The sequence below is a fragment of the Orycteropus afer genome, unplaced genomic scaffold (genome assembly GCF_000298275.1).
Source record: "Orycteropus afer afer isolate SDZICR_OR568_19922 unplaced genomic scaffold, OryAfe1.0 scaffold00006, whole genome shotgun sequence".
Taxonomy (NCBI): Eukaryota; Metazoa; Chordata; class Mammalia; order Tubulidentata; family Orycteropodidae; genus Orycteropus; species Orycteropus afer.
Genome location: NW_006921593.1, coordinates 14,821,335 through 14,844,820, shown reverse-complemented (window position 1 = coordinate 14,844,820; position 23,486 = coordinate 14,821,335). Strand labels below are relative to the sequence as shown.

At 56.1% G+C, this 23,486-nt stretch overlaps 2 protein-coding genes across 2 annotated transcripts in view; one reads left to right on the top strand and one right to left on the bottom strand.

Annotated features, from left to right (window-relative positions):
- Positions 1-9,920, bottom strand: part of IQCE (IQ motif containing E) — a 52,383-nt gene extending 42,463 nt beyond the window's left edge. The window contains 6 exon segments of the mRNA XM_042781167.1: positions 755-832; positions 835-888; positions 1,408-1,536; positions 4,724-4,769; positions 5,100-5,147; positions 9,885-9,920. Of these exon segments, the coding sequence (XP_042637101.1) occupies positions 755-832; positions 835-888; positions 1,408-1,536; positions 4,724-4,769; positions 5,100-5,147; positions 9,885-9,920 (391 nt within the window).
- Positions 9,921-13,052: 3,132 nt separating this feature from the next.
- Positions 13,053-23,486, top strand: part of BRAT1 (BRCA1 associated ATM activator 1) — a 16,793-nt gene continuing 6,359 nt past the window's right edge. Inside the window, exons 1-12 of the mRNA XM_042780939.1 lie at positions 13,053-13,179; positions 14,657-14,811; positions 17,001-17,148; positions 18,688-19,060; positions 19,400-19,519; positions 20,660-20,751; positions 21,115-21,233; positions 21,429-21,615; positions 21,802-21,875; positions 22,661-22,763; positions 22,885-22,983; positions 23,082-23,257. Of these exons, the coding sequence (XP_042636873.1) occupies positions 13,053-13,179; positions 14,657-14,811; positions 17,001-17,148; positions 18,688-19,060; positions 19,400-19,519; positions 20,660-20,751; positions 21,115-21,233; positions 21,429-21,615; positions 21,802-21,875; positions 22,661-22,763; positions 22,885-22,983; positions 23,082-23,257 (1,773 nt within the window). The remainder of the gene's footprint in view (positions 13,180-14,656; positions 14,812-17,000; positions 17,149-18,687; positions 19,061-19,399; positions 19,520-20,659; positions 20,752-21,114; positions 21,234-21,428; positions 21,616-21,801; positions 21,876-22,660; positions 22,764-22,884; positions 22,984-23,081; positions 23,258-23,486) is intronic.

Below are 23,486 nucleotides of genomic sequence, written 5' to 3'. Positions count from 1 at the left end.
TGGTGGCGATCTGAGTCCACCCACAGGTCCCTCAGGAGAAAGGGTCAGCCATCTGCCTCTGAAAGGTTGCTGCTGTCAGAAACCCCAGAGCCCCGTCCCACTCCAGTCCCGTCGAGGGTCATGGTGGCAAAGGGTTCGCGGCGTGCTCAGGTCTGGGAGCTGAGTGCTCATCCCAGCAAGGGCTACGAGAAGGCCATCAAAGGGCAAAGGCAAGACAGGAAGACAGTAAAGGAGAACGGGCCTATTCCTCCGGTGGATCCAGGCTTCTCCTTATTACTCAGGTGCGGTGGTAGCGCAGTGGGTAGGCACTCAGTGGCCAGCTAGGAGGCTGGCAGATGGAACCCACCCACTGCTCCAGGGGAGAGAGATGTGGCCATCTGCCTCCGTAAGGCTTACAGCCTTGGAACCATGTGGAGCAGTTCTACTCTGTCAGGAAGGGGCTGCCCTGCGTCAGAATCTGACCTGATGGCAGTAGATTTTATATCACTATTTGCAACTTTCATTCCCAAGCTTAACAAGGTTCGTACAGTAAATCTGAAGACGACCATAAGTGTGGGAGGTGGACAACAGCCAAGCCTCCAAAGACTCCACCCACTTCCTGAGGGCAGGTGGGGCTTTCAGGAGCCACACCCACCACCCTGTTCCACAATCTCCTACTGGTGGATTGAGGCCAGGACGCAAAGACCGCCTTTGTCAAAGGACCCCTCTCTCCGTGCGTTGCCTCTCCTGTCAGGCCTCGTCCTGCCGTGCTCACGGGTGCTGGCCGAGCGTCCGAGGCTGGCGCTGTGCATCCTCAGAGCTCCTGTCAGATGGTCGGGGGTGCTGCTGGGGCACTGGTCCAGGCCTGCTCCCAGCTGAGGGCTGGTTTCAGGGCTTGGGTCAAACGTCCTGGTTTGAATGTGCATGGACTGAACATGACAGGAGCGAGCCAACACGACAGAAGGTCTGCCTCCACGGCTCAGCCTTCCCGGCTTAAAGAGCGCTTCCGGCAGCCGGCAGGCGGCTGGGATGGCTGCCAGGGGGCTGCCGGCAAGGACTGAGCCGTCAGCCCTCCAGAAGAGGCCGACTGGAAGCCTCACCCACTTCCAAGGTGGAAACAGCCCCACCATGGCCGATTTCAAGCCCCCATGTGTGACAACCAGCTCACAAAATTCCTAAAGATTTAGCCGTCGGCCACCAGGAGCTAGGAGGGGCTGGTCCGGCAGCCACGCCTGCAGGGCCCACGTCACACAAAGAGCAGAGGCTGCAGAGCAGCCATGTGCCAGAGGCCACTGGGCAGCACAAAGCCCAAAGCCCACAGGACGGCAAACATGCGATCCAGGCACTGAAACCGCACCTCAACCACCGCCGACAGCCCCGATGGCCTCACACCAGGCAGGGAGGGCACCTGGCGGCACCAGCACCTACCTGGCTTGCAAGTTCCCAGCCACAGCTTCTGTGGGGTCAGGGACACCCTGCTGCTCAGAGGCATGCTGGTCGCCGTCCTGCGGGACCTCCAGGGGGCCACGTTTCCAGGCTTAGCGTGGTAAGGTGACTCTACAAACCAACACATGATGTCAGTGTACAAAGTGACAACACTTCCCAGCCTGTGTGCTTCAGACAGACAGAAAGATGCGTGAAACCCAACAGTCCCAAGGGCATGACAACCCTAGATTAAACTGTTCAGAAACAACCCTAAATTAGAGTTAAGTCTAAGTTAGACAACCCTAAATTAAAATGACAGAAATAAAGAACACAATCACAACACAAGTGCATGAACACACACATGCTTGTACGTCTCTAATTACTATCGTGAAGAAAAACAAGGGAAATTTAAAGTGTAAACCTGTAACAATTTCCCATCCAGTTCTTTCAGACCCATATGTACTTAGCAACAGCGAAAACAGTTTTGAAAACAGTTTTGTGTCGTTTATAGTCGGGTTGCTACAAACTGACAGGAGTGAGACTACTCAGAAGGTGTAGTTCCCCAGAGAAAACAGGAAAGTCGCGCCTTCAGAGCACTCTATCCTGGGTCCCAGTGCAGGGAAAATTTTTTTAAACATTAAATCTGTGGTTTCAGAGTTTTGTTGTTGTTGTTGTTATGTGCCGTCGAGTCAGCCCTGACTCATAGCGACCCCTCCTTGGGTTTCCAAGGCAGTATCACTATGGAAGTAGGATTGCCCAACCTTCCTTCCGGGGAGTGGCTGGTGGGTTTAAACTGCCAGCCTTCTGGTTAGCAGTCAAGTGCCTTAGCCACTATGCTACCAGAGCTCCCGAGTTTTAGTCATGCAAAATATGACAGATTCATGTAAAAATTAAGGTATTCATAAAACATTTTATTTTTAAAGAAGCAAATACATTGCTCCCTTTAGAAGGTACTGAAAATGTAAGTCTAACATAAAAAAAAACTCACTGAGGTCGAGTCGGCTCTAACTCACAGCAACCCCTCCTTGGGTTTCCGAGGCGGTATCAGTACGGAAGTAGATTGCCCCATCTTCCTTCCAAGGAGTGGCTGGTGGGTTAGAACTGCCAACCTTCCGGTTATCAGTCAAGTGCCTTAGGCTTGACTCCTAAGTCTAACATAGTCCTCTAACACAGAGCTCCTAAGTCTAACATAGTCCATTTTTTTCCCTTTTCCATGGTTTCACAATTTATGGGAAATTCCTCATTCTAACTTAGGAGGAGGAAGGAGAGACCCGCCGGAGTGGGGAGTGGGACGTCTCTCACCTCAGACCTTGTGAACTTCCAACACTCCCCCTAGTTGTCATTTATGATGGAAATTAACCATCAGGAAAAACCCACAAGTTTCTTTTCTTCCTGAACTTGTGTGAACTGATTGGCAGAGAGTGTCCACGTGCATACGGACACAGCTAGGAAGAGAGACAAGACCAATGACAGCAGGGTGGTGGACGTACAATGGTGTCTGATGAGGTCCCCTTAACAGAACCCACCCTGGAGGGGCAGCAACGCGGCCACCCTTGCTTTCCACAGAGCAGCTGTGCCTTCAACCTGAGAAATGGTGGGAACAGCAAACCTGCAGGGCATTGCAGAGAGTCAGGCAGTGCACACGACACTCGGGGCTCTGCCCTCATGGCACCAGATGCCCAGACAGATGCCCACCAGCAGGTGCTCTGTGACGGGTCTGCCCTGGGGTCGGGGTGCTGAGGGGCAGGGGTTCCGAGGCTGTGACGGGCCTGCTCTGGGGTTGGGGTGCTGACGTCTGAGACAAGAGCAGCAGCGTCAGAGGACACCACTGTTGGGGAGCTGGGAACTGAGTCTGTGCCCCAGTGTGTGCAACATGCATTTGTGACAGGAATGGCACGTGGCTGAGAGAGGCACCTAAAACCACCCGTCCCCGTTACACCCACTGACGGTGTCAGCCGCTGGGAGCCGAGTCCTGCCCCCACCACGGGTGCCGGGTAGAGCCACTCTGTGGAGCTCTCCTGTGGGCTGGAGGCTCCCAGGGCTGGGCCATTCTAGGAGCAGACCAGGCCTGTTTTCTGAGAGGCCTCTGGGTGGGATCAAACCAGCAACCCTGCAGTTAGCAGCTCAGTGCTTCACCATCTGTGCCACCAGGGACTCTACTTACATGGACGGGTATATGGCCAGCATTAGGAAAGGCCACAGGTTTGGGGGCAGACAATCTCAGATTAAAGTTTGTCAAACAGTTTCAAAAGCTCAAGATTCACACATGGACCACGGGGCCCTAGAGCAATGGGAGGAGGACAGGGTGACCATCTGAGGTCTCAGTGGCCACCTGGACTCACTCTCAACCCTGCAAGGCCCCCGACAAGCACTCAGCCCCTAGAAGCCCATCAAGGAGGTGTTTCCACCAAGCAAGCTGCCTCTCTCCTTCCAAGGGGAAGGCTGAAGAATTGTGCCAGAGAAACAGGCCCAGCGGGACTCCAGAGAAAACAGCAACACAAGAGAGACCTCCACATGGCCCGGGAAAGACCTCCACTCGCTGCCCCAGACAGCAGCTCTGACCTCAGGCAGGCTCCTGAGGTGACAAAGGCCTTTCCCAGGTCACACGAAATGGAGGGGCAGTGAGTTCACGTCATCGGGGAAGGAGCGGTTTGGAAAAGGCGGGTGGGAGAGGTGGCACAGCTCGAGGAACGCCATCCGTGTGAACGGGGGGAGGGAGCTGGTTCGGTTCCGTCCTGCGTGGTGGAGTCACAACAGTAACACAAGGACGAGAACTCAGAACAGGAGAAAAGGCCTGCAACTCTGACGGCATTCGGAAGAGGGAAGCTCTGTGGGAAAGAGAAGACGAGGGGCGGGGGCCCTGACCTTGCTGGACAGCTCTCTGGGACGGTGGACAGACAATGGCCAGGGCTCCTCCTGCACTGCCCTGCCCCCCTAGCTGGGTTTCATCTGACCAGGAAGTTCCACGAGAGCGCAGTCTCCCAAGATCCCAAGAAAAAGCGGAGCCAGTTGGTGAAGGTGTCTCGTCTCAGCTAACCGTACAAAGAGGAGCCCTGGTGGCACAGTGGTTAAGCGCTCGGCTGCTTCACAGGAGGAAGAGGGCGCCGTCTGCTTCCAGGAAGCTTCAGCCCTGGGAACCGTCTGGGGCAGTTCGCCTGTCCCACGGGCTGTGAGCTGAACTGACTCCATGGCAGTGGGTGGCTGGGGACGGAACCAAATCAGCCTCCTTCTCCTCCCAGGGCTTGAGGGAAGGGCAGCGTTCACAGAGCACTTGCGGAGTTAAACAGACGCAGAGGAAGGAGGCCGGGGTCATACTTACTCGGCGATGTGGGTGGAGGCTTGTGGAAACTCGGCCGTTTCGTTTTCTGAAAGAAAAAACCGTGTGAGTGTGTGGGGCCTCCTGTGGGCCTGGGAGGGGCCCAGCAGAGAGTTGGGGGTGTCCAGGACTGGCCAGAGGGAGCAAGAGGGCAGTGAGAGGGGGAGGGAGCAAGAGGGCAGTGAGAGGGGTCATCCACTTGACCGAGACAGGGCAGTGGGGGGACGGCGACTCGGCTGAGACACAGCAGTGACGCGGAACGTCCACTGACTAGGGCTCTGACTCGGGACCTTGGTCTGAACACAGGCAACCACCTGCTGTCCTATCTCCATGCATCCCAGACCCCGGCCAGACCGAACGCTCAGCCCGACCCACTCACCGTCTCCAAGTCAGAGCCAGAGGTAACTGCAGAAAGACTGTCATCTCCCTGTAAGGAGAGAGCAAACACCATCACACAAGACACTTGCTGGGTTGCCAACAGCTGAATGCACAAAAGGGCAAACAGCTGGTCAAGGGGATGAGCCCTGCTGGGGCAGGAACCAACACACCCACCACACAGGGCACCTGCGACTCACAACAGGGCTTTGGCTGGGGCCTGGGTGATGAAAACCCACCCGAAAGGGTGGCTGCTGGCCTGTCACCAGCCACTATTCCCAGACGGGCTGTGCGCCTCAAAGAAGGAGCTCCTGGTAAAAGCACTGTACGTCCACATTGTTTAACGCCGACTCTTACTCGTCCCAGCATCCAAGCACAATGGACCTGTGTCTGTCCCCTGACAAGTCATGTTTGAAAATCAGACTCATCACCCCGTGGGTTGTCTGGGGAGTAGGACATTCGGGTTGATAAAGGCTCCTGCCTTCTTACTCCGAGGACCCTGCCCTGGGCCCAGTGCGTGAACGCGGTGCGCCCCATTTAATGTCAGCACTGGCTGCTTTCCCAAGAGAAGAACGCCTCTGTGCTGACTCCCGTCCTCCAGTGTAAATTCCAACCGGAAAGACGGCAAACGTTAAAGACAATCCCTTCAGAGAGAAACACAGCTGTTCTACCACGCGGCTTCTGGGCCTCGGGCAGGTGCTCGTCACAACTGACGGTGCTGGACCTCGGGAGCGGTGGTCACTACATTTCAGGGCCCACTTTGCCTCTGAGATAGCTGACTCCATGTGGCAGCAGCATGAGACTTCTCCGCAGCCTAAGGGCACGTGTCGTGTGCCAGGCCGACACCGTGAGATGTCAGAGGCGCTGGCACGCTGGACCGTGCTAAGGAGCCAGGCCACCATCTGCCACATGCTTAAGGTGCGTTTGCTCAAACACGGATAGATGGGCCACGTGTGCAGCGTGATCTGGGGGCTCGGGCACCAGGTCACTCTGGAGACACAGCATCTGTATGAGAACCGTCTGTGCACTGAGATTCCTGACATCGCTCAACTGCTGACAACATAAGATGTGAATGATACTGACGACGGCGAGGCGAGGCGCTCGCTCAGCGGGGCACAGCCAAAGGGCCTCAGAGCGAGGAAGGGCACGCAGTGCGACAGACGCTCCGGGAACGCCAGAAACGCCCTGGGGTGCGGTGGCTGAAGCAATCTCCAGCCTCTGAGGAAGGAGCCCTGGGGGAGCGGGGTTAAGCGCCCGGAGGCCGACCCAGAGTTGGGAGTTCAAGCCCACCCATTAGCTCCGCTGCAGAAAGGCCCGTGGATCTGCTCCAGTGAAGACGACGGCTGGGGGCCAGTTCTAGTCTGTTCTGTGGGGTCCCTACCAGTCGGAATCCATTCAGTGGCTCACATGACAACATCCTAAGAGGTGTGCACACCCACGCACTCCCAGACAAGCAGGCAAAGCCAATTACTACAATGAAATGTGCACAAAGACCTGGAGTTAGAAAACCAAAAGGGAGGAACCTGCTAGGCATTTCTCAAGCTGAAAGAACTGAGGAAAAAATGTAAGCCTCGAGCTGCAATATTGAAAGATTCTATGGGCTAAATACTGGACGGTGCAGGAGGCATCAAAAGAAGAGGGAAGGAATACACAGAGTCAGTTCACCAGAAAGAACTGGTTGATGCTCCTCCATCTCAGGAGGTGGCCTATGATCAAGAACAAACGGTACTGAAGGAAGAAGTCGAAGCTGCACTGAAGGAATTGGCCAAGAACAAGGCTCCAGGAATTGACGAACACTCACTGAGATGTTTCAACAAACAGATGCCTCCTTGGAGGCACTCACTCGGTTATGCCAGGAGTTTTGGAAGACAGCTACCTGGCCAAATGACTGGAAGAGATCCATATTTGTACCTGTTCTGGTTACCTGGTGCCACTCTCACAGGTATATATCACAAATGGGATGGCTTGAACAAACAGGAGTTTATTCTCTTACAATTTGGAGGCTTTAAGTCCAAGTTCAAAGTGCCAGGCTCTAGGGGCTGGGTGAAAACCTCTCAACCTTGGCCTTCAGCTCTGCCTCCTGCTCCCGGCCCACTGGAGCTAGAGGCTTTTCTTCATTCAGGCAGCTACTGGCTGCTGAGGCTGACAAGCCCAAGGTCGACAAATAAAATGGCACAGTCTCGATGTTACCAAACCACACGGCTGGCCATTAACTTAAGTCCCCTGAAAGTCCCAAGGTCGGCAGAGCGTAGCAGGCTGGAGAACAACAACACAGCTATGTGCAGGGTCCAAGTGTGCCATAGGCTGGAGACCACTCCCAAAGCTTCTCCTTACATACAGGAAGCAGACCACATCCCAAAGGCAGCTACTCAGCTGCTCACAGTAGATCCCACCATGGAGCTGATTACCAGTCTCATCATAGGGAATACGCCATCCAGCTGCCCAGCCACTCAGCCAGGCCCAGCCAGGCTGACACACAAACCTAAGCACCACAGTACCCATTCCGTAGAAAAGTGATCCCACGTGTGGAAATTATTGAACGGTATCATTAATACTGCATGCACCTAAAAACTTACTGAAGATAGTTCACAGAAACCCATTCATAAGCAACTCTGTTTCTAACAGCAGAAAAGTGAACACCAACTAGTCAAAGCAGGCAAACCTATCTTGCGGCTGTGAGCTGTGCCAGTCGTCCCCGCCTGAGGGCGTCCCCACTCTCAGCAAACAGCTGCGCAGCCCCGCACCGCCCTCGACCACGGCTGCGCCAGGCCCTGGAGAGCCACAGGTGAACATTCCACTCTTCAGAGTGGAGAGCCAGGCCTTTCCTCCTGGTCCCTCTCACTCAGGCAGCTCTGCTGAGGCCTGGTCAACATCCCAGTGAAACCCAAGCCTCCTCAGACAGCCGTGGGATGGCCACAGGGAACTGAACCACAGGCTGGTTTCCAGTCTTTTTCTGGAAAAAGCGTGGATAAGGAAAAATGCTAACAAATTAAATGGCAACGGGTACAAAACAAGGTAAACATGGTCTCGATTTTCAACAATATATGGGCCATGATGCATTCAAACAAGGTTGGAAGGAAACACACCCACTGCTCTCCTTATCCAACATTTCACATTTACAACAACGGTAAAAATTCCACTACCTTGTGCACTGACAATGTACGTCTGGTAATAAGGAATGCTGAGGCGTGAGGGTGTGAGGCAGGAGGTAACACAAGTCGTGAAGCTAAGGCGATGTGCCAACCTGGCTGGGCTCTGATTCCTGTGGTTTGGAAGTTATGGGATGATGTAAACACGCCCCGTTTTTGCATAATGCAGATTTCTGTGTAAGGACCAGTCTCTAGAATAAACTGAACCATGTTGATGAGTGAGGAACGGCTATCACCAGAATGTTAACTGTAGTTTTCTGTGGGTGGTCAGACTATGGGTAATTACTTTTCCAACTTTCTATAATGAGCAAGAGTTATGTTTTAATAACAAGAAGTTATGTTTTTAAAGACGGAAACACAATTAACTAAGGCCAGTATGGACAGGCAGGCCTCCCAGATAAGGCAGTTCCCTGTGAGACACAGTGAGAATGCTGGGGCTCCAAGTTGCTCAGTGCACGGAGCCCCTCCTCCTGTGGGCTCTGAACAGCCCTGCTGGGCAATGGGGCCTGAACGAAGCCAGCTCACCAACGGCTTGGCACCATAGCCTGAATCCCATCTTTAAACCGGAAACCCAAATATCCCGAAGACGGCTTTAAACCAAATTGTTTAGCTTAACTAGTAACGACTGGCTGCCCTGAGCACCATCCATTCACATGGATGAAAGGAGCTCTGGTGGTACAGTGGCTAAGTGCTTGGCTGTGAATGGAAAGGTCAGCGGTTCAAACCCACCAGCCACTCACCAGGAGAAAAACGTGGCAGTCTGCTTCTGCAAAGACTTACAGCCTCGGAAAATTTACGGGACTGCCCTGTACGGTCGTTACGAGTCAGTATCGCCTCCACAGAAATGGGTTTGGTTTTGGTCTCCCCCCACCGGGCCGAGGCTTATGCCGTTTATATCTAGTTAAACACCTAGTTGTGCGTCACGGACTCCGTTCCCACTCACAGCGACCCCACGTGACTGAGCAGAACCGCCGCAAAGGAACAGATCACCGGCCAGAGGCCGCCGATCGGCGCCGTGAACCCCGTGGGGCAGGTGTCCTCTGCGTAGAGCCGCTAGGAGCCGGCAGGACCGCAGGGCACACGCCCGTCTTTCTAGAAAGGAGCTTGCCAGGTCTTCCTCCCACGGGAAGTTAGGGGCCGCCAAAACTACTTGGTAAAGGAACGCACGGAGAGAGGTGAGCCCTACCCTAGGGGCAAAGCTTGGCATTGCCGCCTCCAGGAGGTCTCCCTGCGTCCCCGGAGCCTGAGGCTTCCTCCTCTCGGCCCGTCCGCTGGCCCCGGCGCCGCCTAGGGGCGACAGGCTGGGCTCGCTTACTCCAGGCGCCCTGCCTCACGGACTCCCGGCGGCGAGGGCGCAGCGTCCGGAGGGCTCCCTGACGGCAGCGGCCTCTGCAGGGTGGGCGGGCTTCCGGGACAGCTGAGGGCAGGGTCGCGGGGCGGGGGCCTCAGGCGGGCGCTTGTGCGGTAACAATGACTACAGCCGCCATTAGGGGGCGCCGTGAGGGGTCTCCGTGACTGCGGGAAGGTTCCGAGGCGGCGGGCCTGGCCCAGGCCTCGCGGGGCTACGAGACCAGTCTGTGACCCCGGCCAGGAGAGCAGGGTCGTGAGAGGGCGCGGACAGGCCCGCCGCGCGGACTTACCGTCTCCGAGGCCGGCTCCCCGGCGCCCAGGGACATGGCTGCGGCCCTCGGTGATGCGGGCGCGGCTCCGCCGGCCGCCGAGGCCGCCTGCAGCCACCAGGCCTGCCCGCGCGCCGTGCCGCCAGCCCGCTGCCATGGCAACCGCGCTGCCGATGTGCGGAGGCCCGGATGTAGCGGCGCCTCGCGAGCCTAGGGCGACCGCGCGCGTGCGCTGGCTTTGTGGCCGCCAGCGGACGACCTGAGCACTCCGGAGTTTCCTGGGCCGGGGGGGAAAAAAAAGACAACCAAACCCTGCCATGGAGTCTATTCGGACTCACAGCGACCCCTACTGGGTTTCCGAGGCAGTAACTTTTTAAGGAAGTAGATTGCTTAGTCTCCCTTCCTTGGACTGGCTGGTGGGTTTGAACCGCCAACCTTCTGGTTAGCTGTCAAATGCAAATAGTGCCTAAGGCACTTGACAGCTAACCAGAAGACTGGTGGTTCAAACCCACCAGCCACTCCGAGGAAGGGAGACCAGGCAATCTACTTCCTTAAAAAGTGACCACCTCGGTGAAAAGTGAGTTTGCTCTGCAAATTTTCACCCAAATCACAATTTTTTAAAAAAGAAGTTCTTAAAAAAATTTTTTTTAAAAAAAGTTACCGCCTTGGAAATCCAATGGGGGTCGCTGTGAGTCGGAATCGACTGGATGGCAGTGGGTTTGGATTGGTATCATGTGGGCAGTGCTTAGCAGCCTGCAAGGTGCTGCTGGCGTTATTTTGTTGTTATGTGCCCTCGAGTTAGCTCCGAGGCGGTGTCTCTATGAAGTAGATTGCCCAACCTTCCTTCCCAGGAGTGGCTGGTGGTTAGAAAATGCCTTAGGCACTACGCTACCAGAGCTGCCGTTATAATCATACATTAACTTCACACTGAGCCTGCGCACTTGTGGGAGGCGCAGGTCATATAGAGTCAAAACAGAACAACCAGCCGGAAATGCTGAGCACGTTCTGTGAAACTGTAACCAAGGTCGCAGCACAACTTGTGTAGAAGTTGTTGAATGGGAACCAAAATTGCTGTGTAAACCTTCACCAAAAACACAATAAAATAAAGAAATAGTGCCTTTGATTTGCTGCCGACTCACTGTGATCCTACGCACTTCCCCACAGGGTCTCCTGGCCTCTAATCTTTCGGAAGCAGATCACTGGGTTTTTCTGTCACACACCTACCAAGCACTTAACCGCTGCACCACCCACTGCCTGCCGAGTTGGTTCCAACTCATAGCGACCGTCTGCGAGGCGGAATCTCTACGGAAGTAAATTGCCCAGTCTTCCTTAAGAGGAGTACCTGGTAGGTTTTAACCCATATATAATGTAGTCTTCCAAAAAAAACCTGTTTGTAAAACTGATGGTCTGCAATGAGCCTTGTTCATCCACTGACTTTGAGACACTGGCAACACATCCGAGGATCCCAGAGAACCTAGTTTTGAGATCTGTGGCCAAATGACCAGGAACCTCGCCGCACCCTCTCTGCCACATTCACTCTGCGCTGCACAAGCTTCTTTCTGACACGTGCTTCCCTCCCTCCCTCGGAGCTGGCTGGCGAGGCCCCGCCCCTCTGACACACAGCCCGCCCCTTCCTCTGGCAGCCCCGCCGGATGCTCGGCACGTACCACTTGACTGTCCCGATGGGGGTGATACTAAAGACCGGTTTGGCGGAGACTTGTCCCCATCCCGTCTCTACTGGAGCTCATGTCTTGGCCCTCTAGGCTCACAGTGGCCTCCTGGAGGATCTGGAGCTGCCCTCACGCTCACCGTCTACTTCCTGCTCCCCTCCCGGCCCGGCAGGTTGCGAGGTCCTGGGCCGTGGGCGGGGCGAGGGAGGGGCGGGGACAGCAGCCCTGAGGGGCGGGGCCGGCGGCGCGCGGACGGAAGAGAAGCTGGTGAGGTCCCAGACGCGGGTGGCGGGGGTCAGATCCGGAACCCGGGGATCGGGAAGGACGGGAGCCGCCCAGGACAGTCGTGTGCGCGCGGGCTAGGCTCGATTGCTCAGCCGCCACGTCCGGCGTCCCTTTGGTCCCAGCCTGGGGACCTGGGACTGTGCTAGGCCCTAGACCTAAACTGTCCAGCTCCAAATTGCAGGGACAGTTTATTTCCCAGGGAGGTAGCCTCGCCCCGAATGGACAGACGAGCTCCCAACTCAGATCTTCGCCGCTGAGCCCGACAGGTAGAGCCACCAACACGGGCACGCGCGCACCTGCACGGACACCTCCAACTTAGACACAGAGGTACCCCTCACATCTCCAGCAGACGCACAGATGCCCTCCCGGTCCTGGGAGGGACAGGCGCTTTCTAACCGAATGCTCCAGACAAGAGCCACCTAAACACCGTGCTCTCCACACACCCCTTGCTGACAGCATTGGCCCTGGAAGGGACACACAGACACTTTCCAACCTGTGTGGGGACAGAGATGTGGACAGACACATGGTCCTTGCCCCACATCGCTGATCCGCGAAGTCAGCAACACCCGTCCGGCCCCTCTGGAGCCCTGTGTGAGGTGCTGGCCAGAGTCCAAGGTTAACAGACCCTGTGGGTTAGGCCAGACTCCTGTCTCCCCACCGGGCCACTACTAGCGTTCAGGGCCTGCCTGCTTTTGACCAGTTATCTTGTAGTTAGTGCCGTCCCTTCAATTCTGACCCATAGCAGTACCATGTGACAGAGTGGCCTTGCCCCATAGGGTTTCCCAGGCTGAAATCTTTAAAGAAGCACATTGTTAGGTCTTCACAGAGCCACTGGGCGGGTTCAAACCACTGACCTTTAGACGAGTTGTTGTTGTCGGGTGCCTTCGGGTTGATTCTGATTGATGACAATCCCACATTAAGAGCTGAGCTGGCCCATAGGGCTTCTTGGCTATAATCTTTGTGGAAGCAGATGGCCAGGACTTTTCTTCCATGCAGCTGCTGGGTGACTTTGAGCTGCCATCCTCTCAGTTAGCAGCGGAGCACTTAACTCAAGTGCCACCTTGGCTCCTTGACCCAAATGGAGACTTTGTGTCCATCCCACAGCTCGGAACTTTGTTCTGAGAGCTGTGGGATGCCTCGGGTATGCCTGTGACCAGGGCAAGGGGGGTCTCGAGTTTGAGACCAGCTTGTGATCTGTCCCTCACAGTTCCTTTGCAGGAACCCCGGCTTCGTCATGGACTCAGAATGCTCCCGGCTCCTCCCGGCTCTCTGTGCTGTCCTGGCAGATCCAAGGCAGCCAGTGACAGATGACACCTGCCTAGAGAAACTCCTGGACTGGTTTAAAACAGTAGCAGAAGCAGGTAAGGGTGGGGGAGGCTGTGACTGTAGCGGAAAAGACGGGACGAGGGACACGGGTCCTCCTGTGATGGCAGAAGGGGAGGAGTTATCATTGGGCATCTTTCTTTCACTTCATGAAGATTCTGGGGCAAGTCGAGCTGAAGCAGGAGTGAATGGTAAGGAAAGCTTGAACTTGAAATCCCTCTCGGACTTGCCCCTGTAGTTCAGTCAGGCATTCAGTGCACGCTACTGGTCAGCTCTGAGTCACGGCAACCCCACGTGTGTTGGAGCGGAACGGTGCTCCATATAGTTTCCAACTGCTGATGACTTTGGAATTAGATTGCCAGGGCTTCCTTCCCTTCCACCTTTTGGTTACCAGCTGAGTACTTAACGGTTTGCACTACCCAGAGACATCAGGTTCACTGCCCTGTACTGCCTTCTTCCATGTGATTGTTGTCTAGTAGCTGAATTTCTTGTTTTGTGTCAAAAATTGAGCAATCTACTTCTGTACTGATACTGCCTCAGAAACCCAAGGAGGGGTTGCTATGAGTCTGGACTGACTTAACAGCAGTGAGTTTTTTATGTCATCACTTTTTTCAGATTTACCCACATGGTTCCAGATTTACCACTATTGGTTTCTTTATTTCTCTCTTTTCTCTTCTTTACTCTGTTCATTTTCCTTCCTGCTGAACCACACTCTTAGTGGTTCTCTCAGCAAAGGTCTCTCAATGGAACACTCTCCCATTCTCTGCCTCAAAATGCCTTTTCCCCCATCGGTGCTTTTCAAGGATAGCCTAGTTGGGTATAGAATTTTAGGAGGCAGAGTCTGGCACAGAATCCCTATTTCACTGTAATTCCTTGCATGGCTGATACTATGAGTTTAAGAGAAAAAGTATCAATTTGATGCATAAAAATGGTGTTTCATTTTAATTTTCTTTTGGATAATCACTGAGATAGAATTGTTTCAGTATCATTAGCCATTTGTATCTCTAGTCTGTGACCTTCACTTGTTTTCACTCTTAGCTCCAGTCAAGCTGGCCCCTGACTCTGCATGATAACCCCATGCACAATGGGGTCAGACCATTGTGAGCCATTGTTTACAGAAGTAGATTGACTTTCTCTTCATCTTAATCCCTCTCAGTGCAGCAGCTCTGCTGAAACCTGTTCAGCATCATAGCGTCATGCAGGCCTCTGCTGAAGGACGGGTGGTGGCCGTGCGTGGGGTGCCCTGCCTGGCAACTGAACCTGGGGCCCTGCGTGGAAGGGGAGAGGTCTGCCACTCAGCCACCACTGCTCCTGCTTGTTGTGGAGACGATGGCTTTCTAGCCTTCCTCTCCTTGTTGAATTAAAGCTGTGAGTCCTTTGCCAGTTGCATTTCTTGTGAGTAATTTTTCCAGTGGCTGGCTGAAACTAACAGTGTGAGAGGACAGGGGTTTGAGAACTGATGAAGAGGAATGGAAGCCACGTCGCCCCATGTACCTGGCGACCTCTCTCTTCCAGAATCCAGTCTCCTGCTGTTGCAGGAGAACCCCTGCCTGGTCGAGCTGCTGTCCCACACCCTGAAATCCCAGGACATGAGTGCCCGCGTCCTCTCCTTTTCACTTCGCCTTGCAGGGATCTTTGCAGCCCAGGAAAACTGCTTCCAGTATCTTCAGGTGAGCCTGGATCCTCCCAACTGGGCAACCTACTGTGAGGTGGACATCTCTCCTTCCTGTATATAAGACATCTGTAGGTAGCAAGGTCACTAAGTCTCAGAAACTTGGCTTGCTCCAGGGTCTTGACAGTTGTCTCAACCAGGGAAGCCAGCCTCACAGAAGAACTGGGATAGATGAGTTGTCAAGGGTGACTAGCAGGTAGCAGTACCAGGTGAAGGACATGGCTGTCTCGGGGTGGGAGGTGCAGGGTCTGAAAGGTGAATGGCAATACTGCTGTGGGTGCTGCCAAGTCCGTTCTGATCCGGCGATCCCACGGGACAGAGTAGAACTGCCCATAGGGTTTTCTAAGCTGTAACCTCTACGTGAGAGAAAGATGTGGCCGTCTGCTTCTGTAAAGATGATGGCTTTGGAAACCCTATGGAGCACTTCTACTCTGTCCTGTGGGGTCACTAGGAGTCAGCATTGACTCAACGGCTACGGGTTTGGTGGTGTTTTGTTTGTTACCTTCATGGGAGCAGATCTCCTTGTCCTCCTGTGAAGCTGCCGAGTGGGTTTGAACTGCCGACCTTCAGTTAGTGGCTGAGTGCTTAACCAGTGTGCCACCAGGGCTCCTTATCAGACAATGGATGTATATATATTTAAAAAAAAAAAAAAGTAGGCGTGAGGAGTACCTGGAAAGGGAGGCTGGGGGTCCCTTGACATATCTGAAATCCCAGGTTCAGGGGTTCAGACTCGTTAATAGACTACAGAGAACCATGGGGGAGGGTTTACGTGAAGAAAGACACAGTCGAAGGTGTTCCCTTGAAGGTGAAGGTGGGTGGGTTCTGGGAGGATGATTTCTAAGTGGAACTGTAGTGGGGTTGATAGAGATGGAACTGGGATCGGTTTTCTTCTCCCAAGCCCCCTCCTCTGGAAGGCAGAGTTAGCGGGGCCGTGGCTCCCGTCTGTAACCCGTGGGGAGCGTTTGCTGCCTCACAGGAAGACACGTGCCCAGGGGCTCTTTCCATTGGCATCTTATGTGAACGTGCCCCCAAAAGTGCTTCCTCCAGCCCTGGGAAAATAACCTCGGTATCAACAACTGGACACCAAATTAGACAGCCTGGAGGAAAGGACAGACTAGAAACACACCAGCTGCCTGAACTGACTCGGGAGACAGAAACCGGCAGCAGGCCTGTAGCAAGTAGAGAGATGGGATCAGTCATTGGAATCTAGCAGACACTGAAGAGACGGAATGAAAATCTCCCAACAAAGAAAAACTCGGGGCTGGACTGGTGAATATTTCTAAATATTTAAAAAGTGATTAACACCAGTGCTTCTCAAACCCTTCAAACAAAAGAGGAGGAGATCCTGGGTAGAGCGGGTGAACAATGTGGAACAAAATGCAGAATCATTTAAAAAAAAAAGACCAAGTTTCCTGGTCTGATAGAGCCTGGTGAGACCCCCAAGACTATGGGCCCTAGCTGCCCTGCAGGTCTGCAATTGAACTCACTCCCGTGGCTTTCAGCCAAACAATAGACAGGCACATGGGGTGAACATTTGTATCAGGTGGACACACTCCTTAGAGCGATGGGTCATGGGAGAACAGAAGGTCTGTGTTTGCACAGAGAGACAGCTCGGAGTGCATGGAGGGATGGACACAGGGAAGAGGTAACTACAGGGAGGAAGTGGGAGGGGAGCTGTTGCATTGTGGGAAATTACAGTCAATGTCATGAGACCAGGTGTGTATGAACTGCTGCATGGAATATGAGTTTGCTCTGCAAGCTCCCACCCAAATCACAATAACAATTTAAAACAGAAAGAAAGAGAAGGTGAGTGGTGAAGGTTCCACAGGGAGGGAGGAGGTGGGAGGAGGCTGTTGTGGGGGTTGCGGTCAGTGTCACAAAACAAAACGTGTTGGCTCTGTAAATTTTCACCCAAATCACAACACACAAGAAAAATAGAGGAGCAAGGACCACTTCCTAACTGTTCTAGAGGCCAGCGTGACCTTGATCCTGAAGCCAGGTGAACACACTCCCAGAAATGACAGCCACAGACTAAAAGCCCTGTGGGCGTTGTTGCAGATTCCTGAACTAAACACCAGCAAACGAATCCCGAATCCTGCAGAGTCTGGAGTGGGTTACGGAAGATAAATGAAGAATAACCTCTGGTGGGCCCTGGATCCCACGGGGCCCCACCTTCTTTGCCTCCAGCAGGGGGAGTTGATGCTCGGACTCTTTGGGGAGGCGGGCCCTGTCGGCCTGCCGGCCTGGAGCGTCCCCTCCGTGCGCAGCGGCTGGATCCAAGGCCTGTGCTCCCTGGCACAGCACCCCAGTGCCGAGCAGTTCCTAGTCGACTGTGGTGAGTGAGGCCTGCGCCCCTGCCCCTCACATCCCCCTTTCAGTCCCATCTCCAGCCTGTGGGGCATCGGGCCTCCCCGTGGCTCCAGCACTTCACCTTCCTGGGCTTTGGTTTTCTCATCTGCAGAAAGTCACTGTGCTGTGTGATCTTGGACAAGTTGCTTAACCTCTCTGAGTCTACTTGCCAGTAAAATCTGGATACTAGGACCTCCCTTACAGGGGAGTTGCAAAGTTTAGATGACAGAACGTGTGTAAGGATGCTAACACAGTGCATAAGACTAACAGTGTGACCTGTTTAGTCCACGTATTTATTCCATGTATGTATGTTTAGTCCATAGATGCATGTGTGTGTGTGTATATATATATATGTGTATATATATTTTTATTTCCCATGTATGTACATTGTTGTTGTTGTTGTGTGCCATCGAGTCAGACGTGACTCATAGCGACCCCTCCTAGGGTTCCAAGGCAGTATCACTATGGAAGTAGATTGCCCCATCTTCCTTCTGAGGAGTGGCTGGTGGGTTTGAACCGCCAGCCTTCTGGTTAGCAGTCAAATGCCTTAGGCACTATGCTACCAGAGCTCCTTGTATGTACACAGACACACATATATACATACAAACATACATACATATGGAGCCCTGGTGGCACAGTGGTTAAATGCTTGGTTGCCAAGTGAAAGGTCGGTGGTTTGAACCCACCGGCTGCTGTGTACTACTGTAGTAGAGATACCACAGATGGGTGCTTTCAAACAGAAACATTCTCTCGCGGTCGAGGAGGCTGGAAGTCTGGATTCAGGGCGCTGGCTGTAGGGCGGGCTCGCTGTCTCTGTCAGCTCTGGGGGAGGCCTTGGTCTCCTTCGAACAGCCGTGTCCTTGGAGGTCTCCGTGAGGCTTGGCATCAGTCTCCCCCTGGGTCTGGGGCTTCTCAGCACAGGGACCCCGGGTCCAAAGGCTCAGCTCTGCCCCCAGCTCCACTTCCTTGGTGGTGCCGAGTCCCTCTGGTCTCTGCCCATGGTTTAACCCCTTAGTCCTGTGATGGCAGCCTGCGACGCTGACATCACTGCCGCTAACCCGGCCTTGTTAACATCACGGAGGTGAGAATCCACAACGGGGTAGTTGCTTCACTAGATGGAGGATACATACGTGATGCTGAGAGTCAGGCCCAGCCAAGTTTGCTCATAGCCATAACCATCACCACCAGCCTGCCTCGTGCCTCCCATCTCAGCGTCCGCTATGGCCAGATGGGTGTCATTAATGCACAGGATAGTCAGATAGGACGCATTTCATCATCGTCATAAAGGCAGATTGCAGGTATCGAGGAGGTCGGTCAGTGAGGGTAGGTGTCTGTTGCCTTTCTGGTTTTTTTAATGCAAACAAGGTTGATAGTTTATCTCTCTTAACTCTGTTTTACAGGCCCCATTTTACAGACCAGGAAAACAGAGTTGAGAGACCTGTAAACCATCTCAATGAGGTGATAGCAGGTGTGACCGTGCTCCAGCTAAAGCTTTCTTCTTTCTCCCCCACTGTCACCTCCCTAGGTGCTGTAGACACCCTCTTCTCCTTGCAGGGCGATTCCAGCCTTTTTGTGGCCTCTGCCGCCAGCCAGCTCCTGGCACAGGCCCTGAGTTTATCCCTACAAGGCAGAGACACCCCACAGCTCGGCTCCCAGGACAGCGACTGGCCCTCATGTGCCCGGAGCATCGTGGGCCACCTGGAGGAGGCCTTGCGATCCAGGGCCACGCCGCAGGTCACACAGGCACTTAAGGTCCTGACCACCACGTTTGGGCGTTGCCACCACCCCTGGACACAAGCCCTTTGGATGCAGCTGAGCCCTCTGGTGACCTGTCTCCTGGAGAAGGACCCCATCCCTGCTGCCCACTCGGTCGCTGACCTTTTCCTCACCATGGCACGGTCAGCCCTGGGATCCGTGGGGGGCCCAGGAGTGGGGGGTCCTGTGGAGCGGGGGCTGCTTCCCTCAGAAAGCCCTAGAGCAGGTGCTGCACCTGGGGCTGCCTGTCGTTGGAAGCCAAGATTTGAGGGGTGCCTACCCCTCAAGAGTACTGCTTCTCGCAGAGGTGTACTCAGGGTCGACTTGGAAAGGCCCGGCGTTCTGCTGTGGAAAGGTCCCAGCCATGGGAAGCCCCGTGGGGCACGGTTCTGCTCTGCCGTCTGTAGGGGTGCCCAGACGCGGCGGCGACTTGACAGTGGCTGCTTTTGAGGCTGCTGTTTCTTTGGGGTTTTTCTCGGCAGGTCTCCTGTGTTTGCTTCTTCGGACTGTGACCTGTGGGTGATGCTGGTCCGGACTCTGAGCCGCCTGAGCCCCACACAGGCAGGGCCCCTGGCTCTCGGGGTCTGCAAACTCCATGTCTGGTATGGACCTGGGCGTGCCATTGGGTGTCTGCTCCAGTCACTCCTGGGGTGGAGCCCCGGGCTGGGGTAAGGCGAGGGCTCACATAGAGCCCTGTCTCAGGAAAGATACAGGGCTCTTGAGACGAGGGGCTGCCAAGGTGCTGACGAGGCCGTGCACCTTACTGCCGGGGCTTGCCGTAGACTGGTGGCATCTCAACCATTCTCTTGTTGGCTTCTACCACCAAACTGACCCAGACTCACGGTGACCCCATGTGTGTCAGCAGAATGGCCCCAGAGGGTTTCCTAGGCTGTCATCTTTACAGGAGCAGACCACCAGGTTTTTCTCCCTTGGACTCACTGGGTGGGTTTGAACAGCTGACCTTTCAGGTAGCAGTCCAGTGCTTAACCATGGCGCCAACAGGGCTCCTTAAACTTTCTTGAGCCGTGGAGTAAGTTTTGAAACCAAAGCCATAGGATCTCCCAGGTAGGGAACAGACGAGCAGAGCTGCCGCCAAGGATGAGAAGGCCAGGGACAGGCCCCTGGGAAACTTAAAAGAGCCCTGGCGCTTGTGGTTCACAAACACGGGTACACGCAGGGACAGGGAAGCCATGAAGGGGACAAGACCACAGCTCCAGTTGGTTGAGGCAGCCCTTGAAGGACAGGTGGGGTCAGCAGAGTGGGGAGGATTGTGGGGTGTGTTTCTGGTGCCCTAGTAGATGGGAGCTGGGCCTAGCTCAGGGTGGACGTGGCCTCAGGGCCCAGTCCTCAGAGGGCCTGGCTTTGGGGTCTCGGCGGAGGCTCTCAGAGGAGTCCACACCACCCCTGACAACCAGGGTGTGAGCCTCTTAGAACCTGGGAGAGCCCCTCCCAGACGGGAGGTGAGACACCCTGGGAAGTGGCTTCCGGGGGCCCTCCATCACAGCGGAGTGGATCCTGCCTGTCTCAGTGACCTTGAGCCCCCCAGGGACAGCCCCTGAGGCTGCCAGTGTCACACCAGGCCTGGCTTGTGCCAGGCCTGTCCTCGCCTTGTGGTCGCTGTGCCCACAGGACAGCCATCTCCTAAGGGGTGTCCGCAGTCCAGCCCTGCCCGTTCCCCCAGGCTTGCTGGGGTCGTGAGGGAGGGTGGGCACAGGAGATCATCATGTGCCCCTTGTCCCCAGTCCCCTGGCTCTGAGAACCCAGGCCTTTGATGTCCTCCTTCAGCCGATGGCCTGCATCCTGGAAGCTGCTGCCCAGCCCCCAGGGCCTTCAGGTGAGCTGCTGAGAGCCGTGGGATGGACAGTGGGTGGGGTGTAGGAGCTGGGTGCTGCAGCTCAGACCTCCCGGGGGAGGTGGCGGGAACAGTGGCGGCCGTGTGCCCCCACCCCCCCCACTTTCTGCTTTGGTTCTGCCCGATGAAGACAGCAGGGCATCGCAGGGGCGATCTCTCCTGCCTGGACACAGGTTCCCCCAAGTGTGGGCGCCACTTGCCCTGTTGCCCTGAGGCAGCGCCCCCCTCAAAGACTCTGCCCGATTTGAGGCGTGGGGCCACAGCGGTGGGGCTCAGAGAGCAGGGGCATGCCTCGCAGCGGCCACGGGGGTGCTGCTGTTAAAGCAGCTGGTCCCTTGTCCCCAGACTTGCTGGACGGGACTAGGGGCAGCTCCAGCATGGCGGACACCCTCCTGGCCTCCACGTCTTCCTGCGCCGGCCTCTTGTGCCAGAGTTTGGCCCACCTGGGGGAGCTGCAGCCACTGGTGGGTGTGGCCGGCTGCTGGTGGGTGGGTGGTGGGTGTGGCCCGGGCGGGGGTGGGGAGTGGAAACTGCAGCTGCTGGTGGGTGTGCCCAGGTGGGGGTGGGTCGCTGCAGCCACTGGTGGGTGTGGCCTGGCTGCTGGTGGGTGTGACCCAGTCGGTGGTGGGTGTTCCCTGCCGAGCCCTCTCTCCCCTCAGTCCCACAGCCCCCGGCCCTGGCCGCAGGCACCCTTGCTGGAAGCCACTTTGGCGACGTTGCGCTTCTGCAACGGTTCGGCAGTGCCGCTCTCCAGCGTGGGGGTCCGCCTCTGTGGGATCTTGGCTGGATGTGTCCGCGTGCAGCGCGCAGCTCTCGACTTCCTGGCGGCGCTCTCCCAGGGGACGGGTATGATGTCATTTCTCCTAACGTGATGGGCGGCAATCCTCACCCCTTGGGTGGTTTGGAGCCATGTTCTCCGGGCGCCCCTGGGGTGGGTCTCAGCCTTCCTGAGTCCTGAGCCTCAGAAGGTTGGGTCCTGCCGCCCCTGAGGGATCTGTGGGGGCAGGTGCTCATCCCGCGAGTCTGCCGTAGGGTCCCCAGACTTGGTGATGAAGGTGTCGGCGGTTCTCCTGGAGTACCTGCGGAGCCCGGATTCCAGCCCTATGGTAAAGGGGAGGGGTGCAACAGGGGAGGGGCGGAGCCTGCGGGGAGGGCGGAGCCTGTAGGGGAGGGCGGGGACTGCAGTGGAGGGGCGGGGCCTCGGGGAGGGGGCGGGGCCTCAGGGCCCCTTCTCCAGAGAGCGGGGCACAGGGGGCTGCCCCAGGTTGTGTGCAGGTGAGGTGTTGGGCCGTGGCCTGCAGGAGAGCTTGGTACCATTGTGATACCAGCACTGCATGATGCCACTAATGGAAACTCCTATGATGAGCACGTCTGGCATCGGCCTAAGGGTGGACGCCGCACCACTGGGAGAGGGCTATGGGTCACTCAGCGGTGGCCAGCTGGTTTCCACCAGCCTTGCCGTCCAGGGGGCTAGAAGCATTTCTTGGCAACCTTCCCCTTCTCACAAACCCACAGCTGGTTCGGTGCTCTGGGTGGGCCCAGGCTTCATGCCACGAGCCAGACAGCGGAGGGATTTGCACGAAGACTGGAGGATTCTTGGGTTTTAAGACAAAGGTGGCTTGAGTGACCCCGATGTCTGGGTGCAGAGACCCCATCACCCCCCACAGGAGCGAGGTGTGGGAAAGGCCGCCTCGTCCTTTCTCTCCCATGGTCTGGGGTGCTAGTTCTTCCAGAATCTTCCGGCTTACGGGAATGAAATCCAGGGTTCACTTCTCCCTACACCCCTCCGCCATCTTGCACCCTGAGGGCAGAGGCAGGAGCCAGGTGACGGCAGACTGGGAGTGGTCACGGTGGGCCCCCTGGCCCTTACAGCCCCCCACACCCACTCCAGGTCCTGAAGAAGGCTTTCCAGGCCACTCTCCAGTGGCTCCTGACTACGTCTCAAGCCGGTGGCTCCTGCGACCCCAGCCCCCACAGCCAGCCGTTCATCGGAGGTACCCCAGCCTCCCCAGGGGTGGAGACAGCTGGGTTGGGCTAGCAGGCAGAGTCCTGCCGCTCCTGGGATAGTGGGTGGGAGTGGAGACCACGCTGACTGCCGGGCCGGGGGTGTCGCAGAGCTGTTCCCCGTGATGCAGAAACGTCTTTGCAGCCCCTGCTGGGAGGTGCGGGACTCAGCCCTTGAGTTCCTGACCCACCTGACCGCACACTGGGGAGGTGAGTGTTCCTGCTGGGCAGATGGGACCCAGGCTTGGGGAGGCTGAGGGCTGCCCCTTCCTGAGGGTCTCCGTCGCCCTGTGGCTGCTCCGCTGCAGGACAGCCTGGCTTCCGACAAGCCCTCTTGGCCTCAGACGCGCCCGAGCTCGCCAAGCAGCTTCTCCGAGACCCCGAGGGCTACGTCCGCGCAAGCGCAGTGGCTGCCATGGGGCAGCTGGCCGCCCGGGGGCTGCATGCCAGCTCTGCCCACCCTGAGCAGCCAGGAGCCCAGCAGGTAGGGGCCCAGAGCGCCAGTGCCCACCCCACCGCAGGCAGGGCCACCGAGGACACCAGGCAGGCTGACAGCTGACGGCAGCATGTTGCCATCGGTGGTGCCCACAGGCCCAACCGTTTGGTGAGCAGGTGTCTTAGTCACTGATACCACACGTGGGTGGTTTGAAGAGCAAGAATTCACGTTCTCACGTGTCGAGAGGGTTGAAGCCCCAGTTCAGGGCACGGGCTCT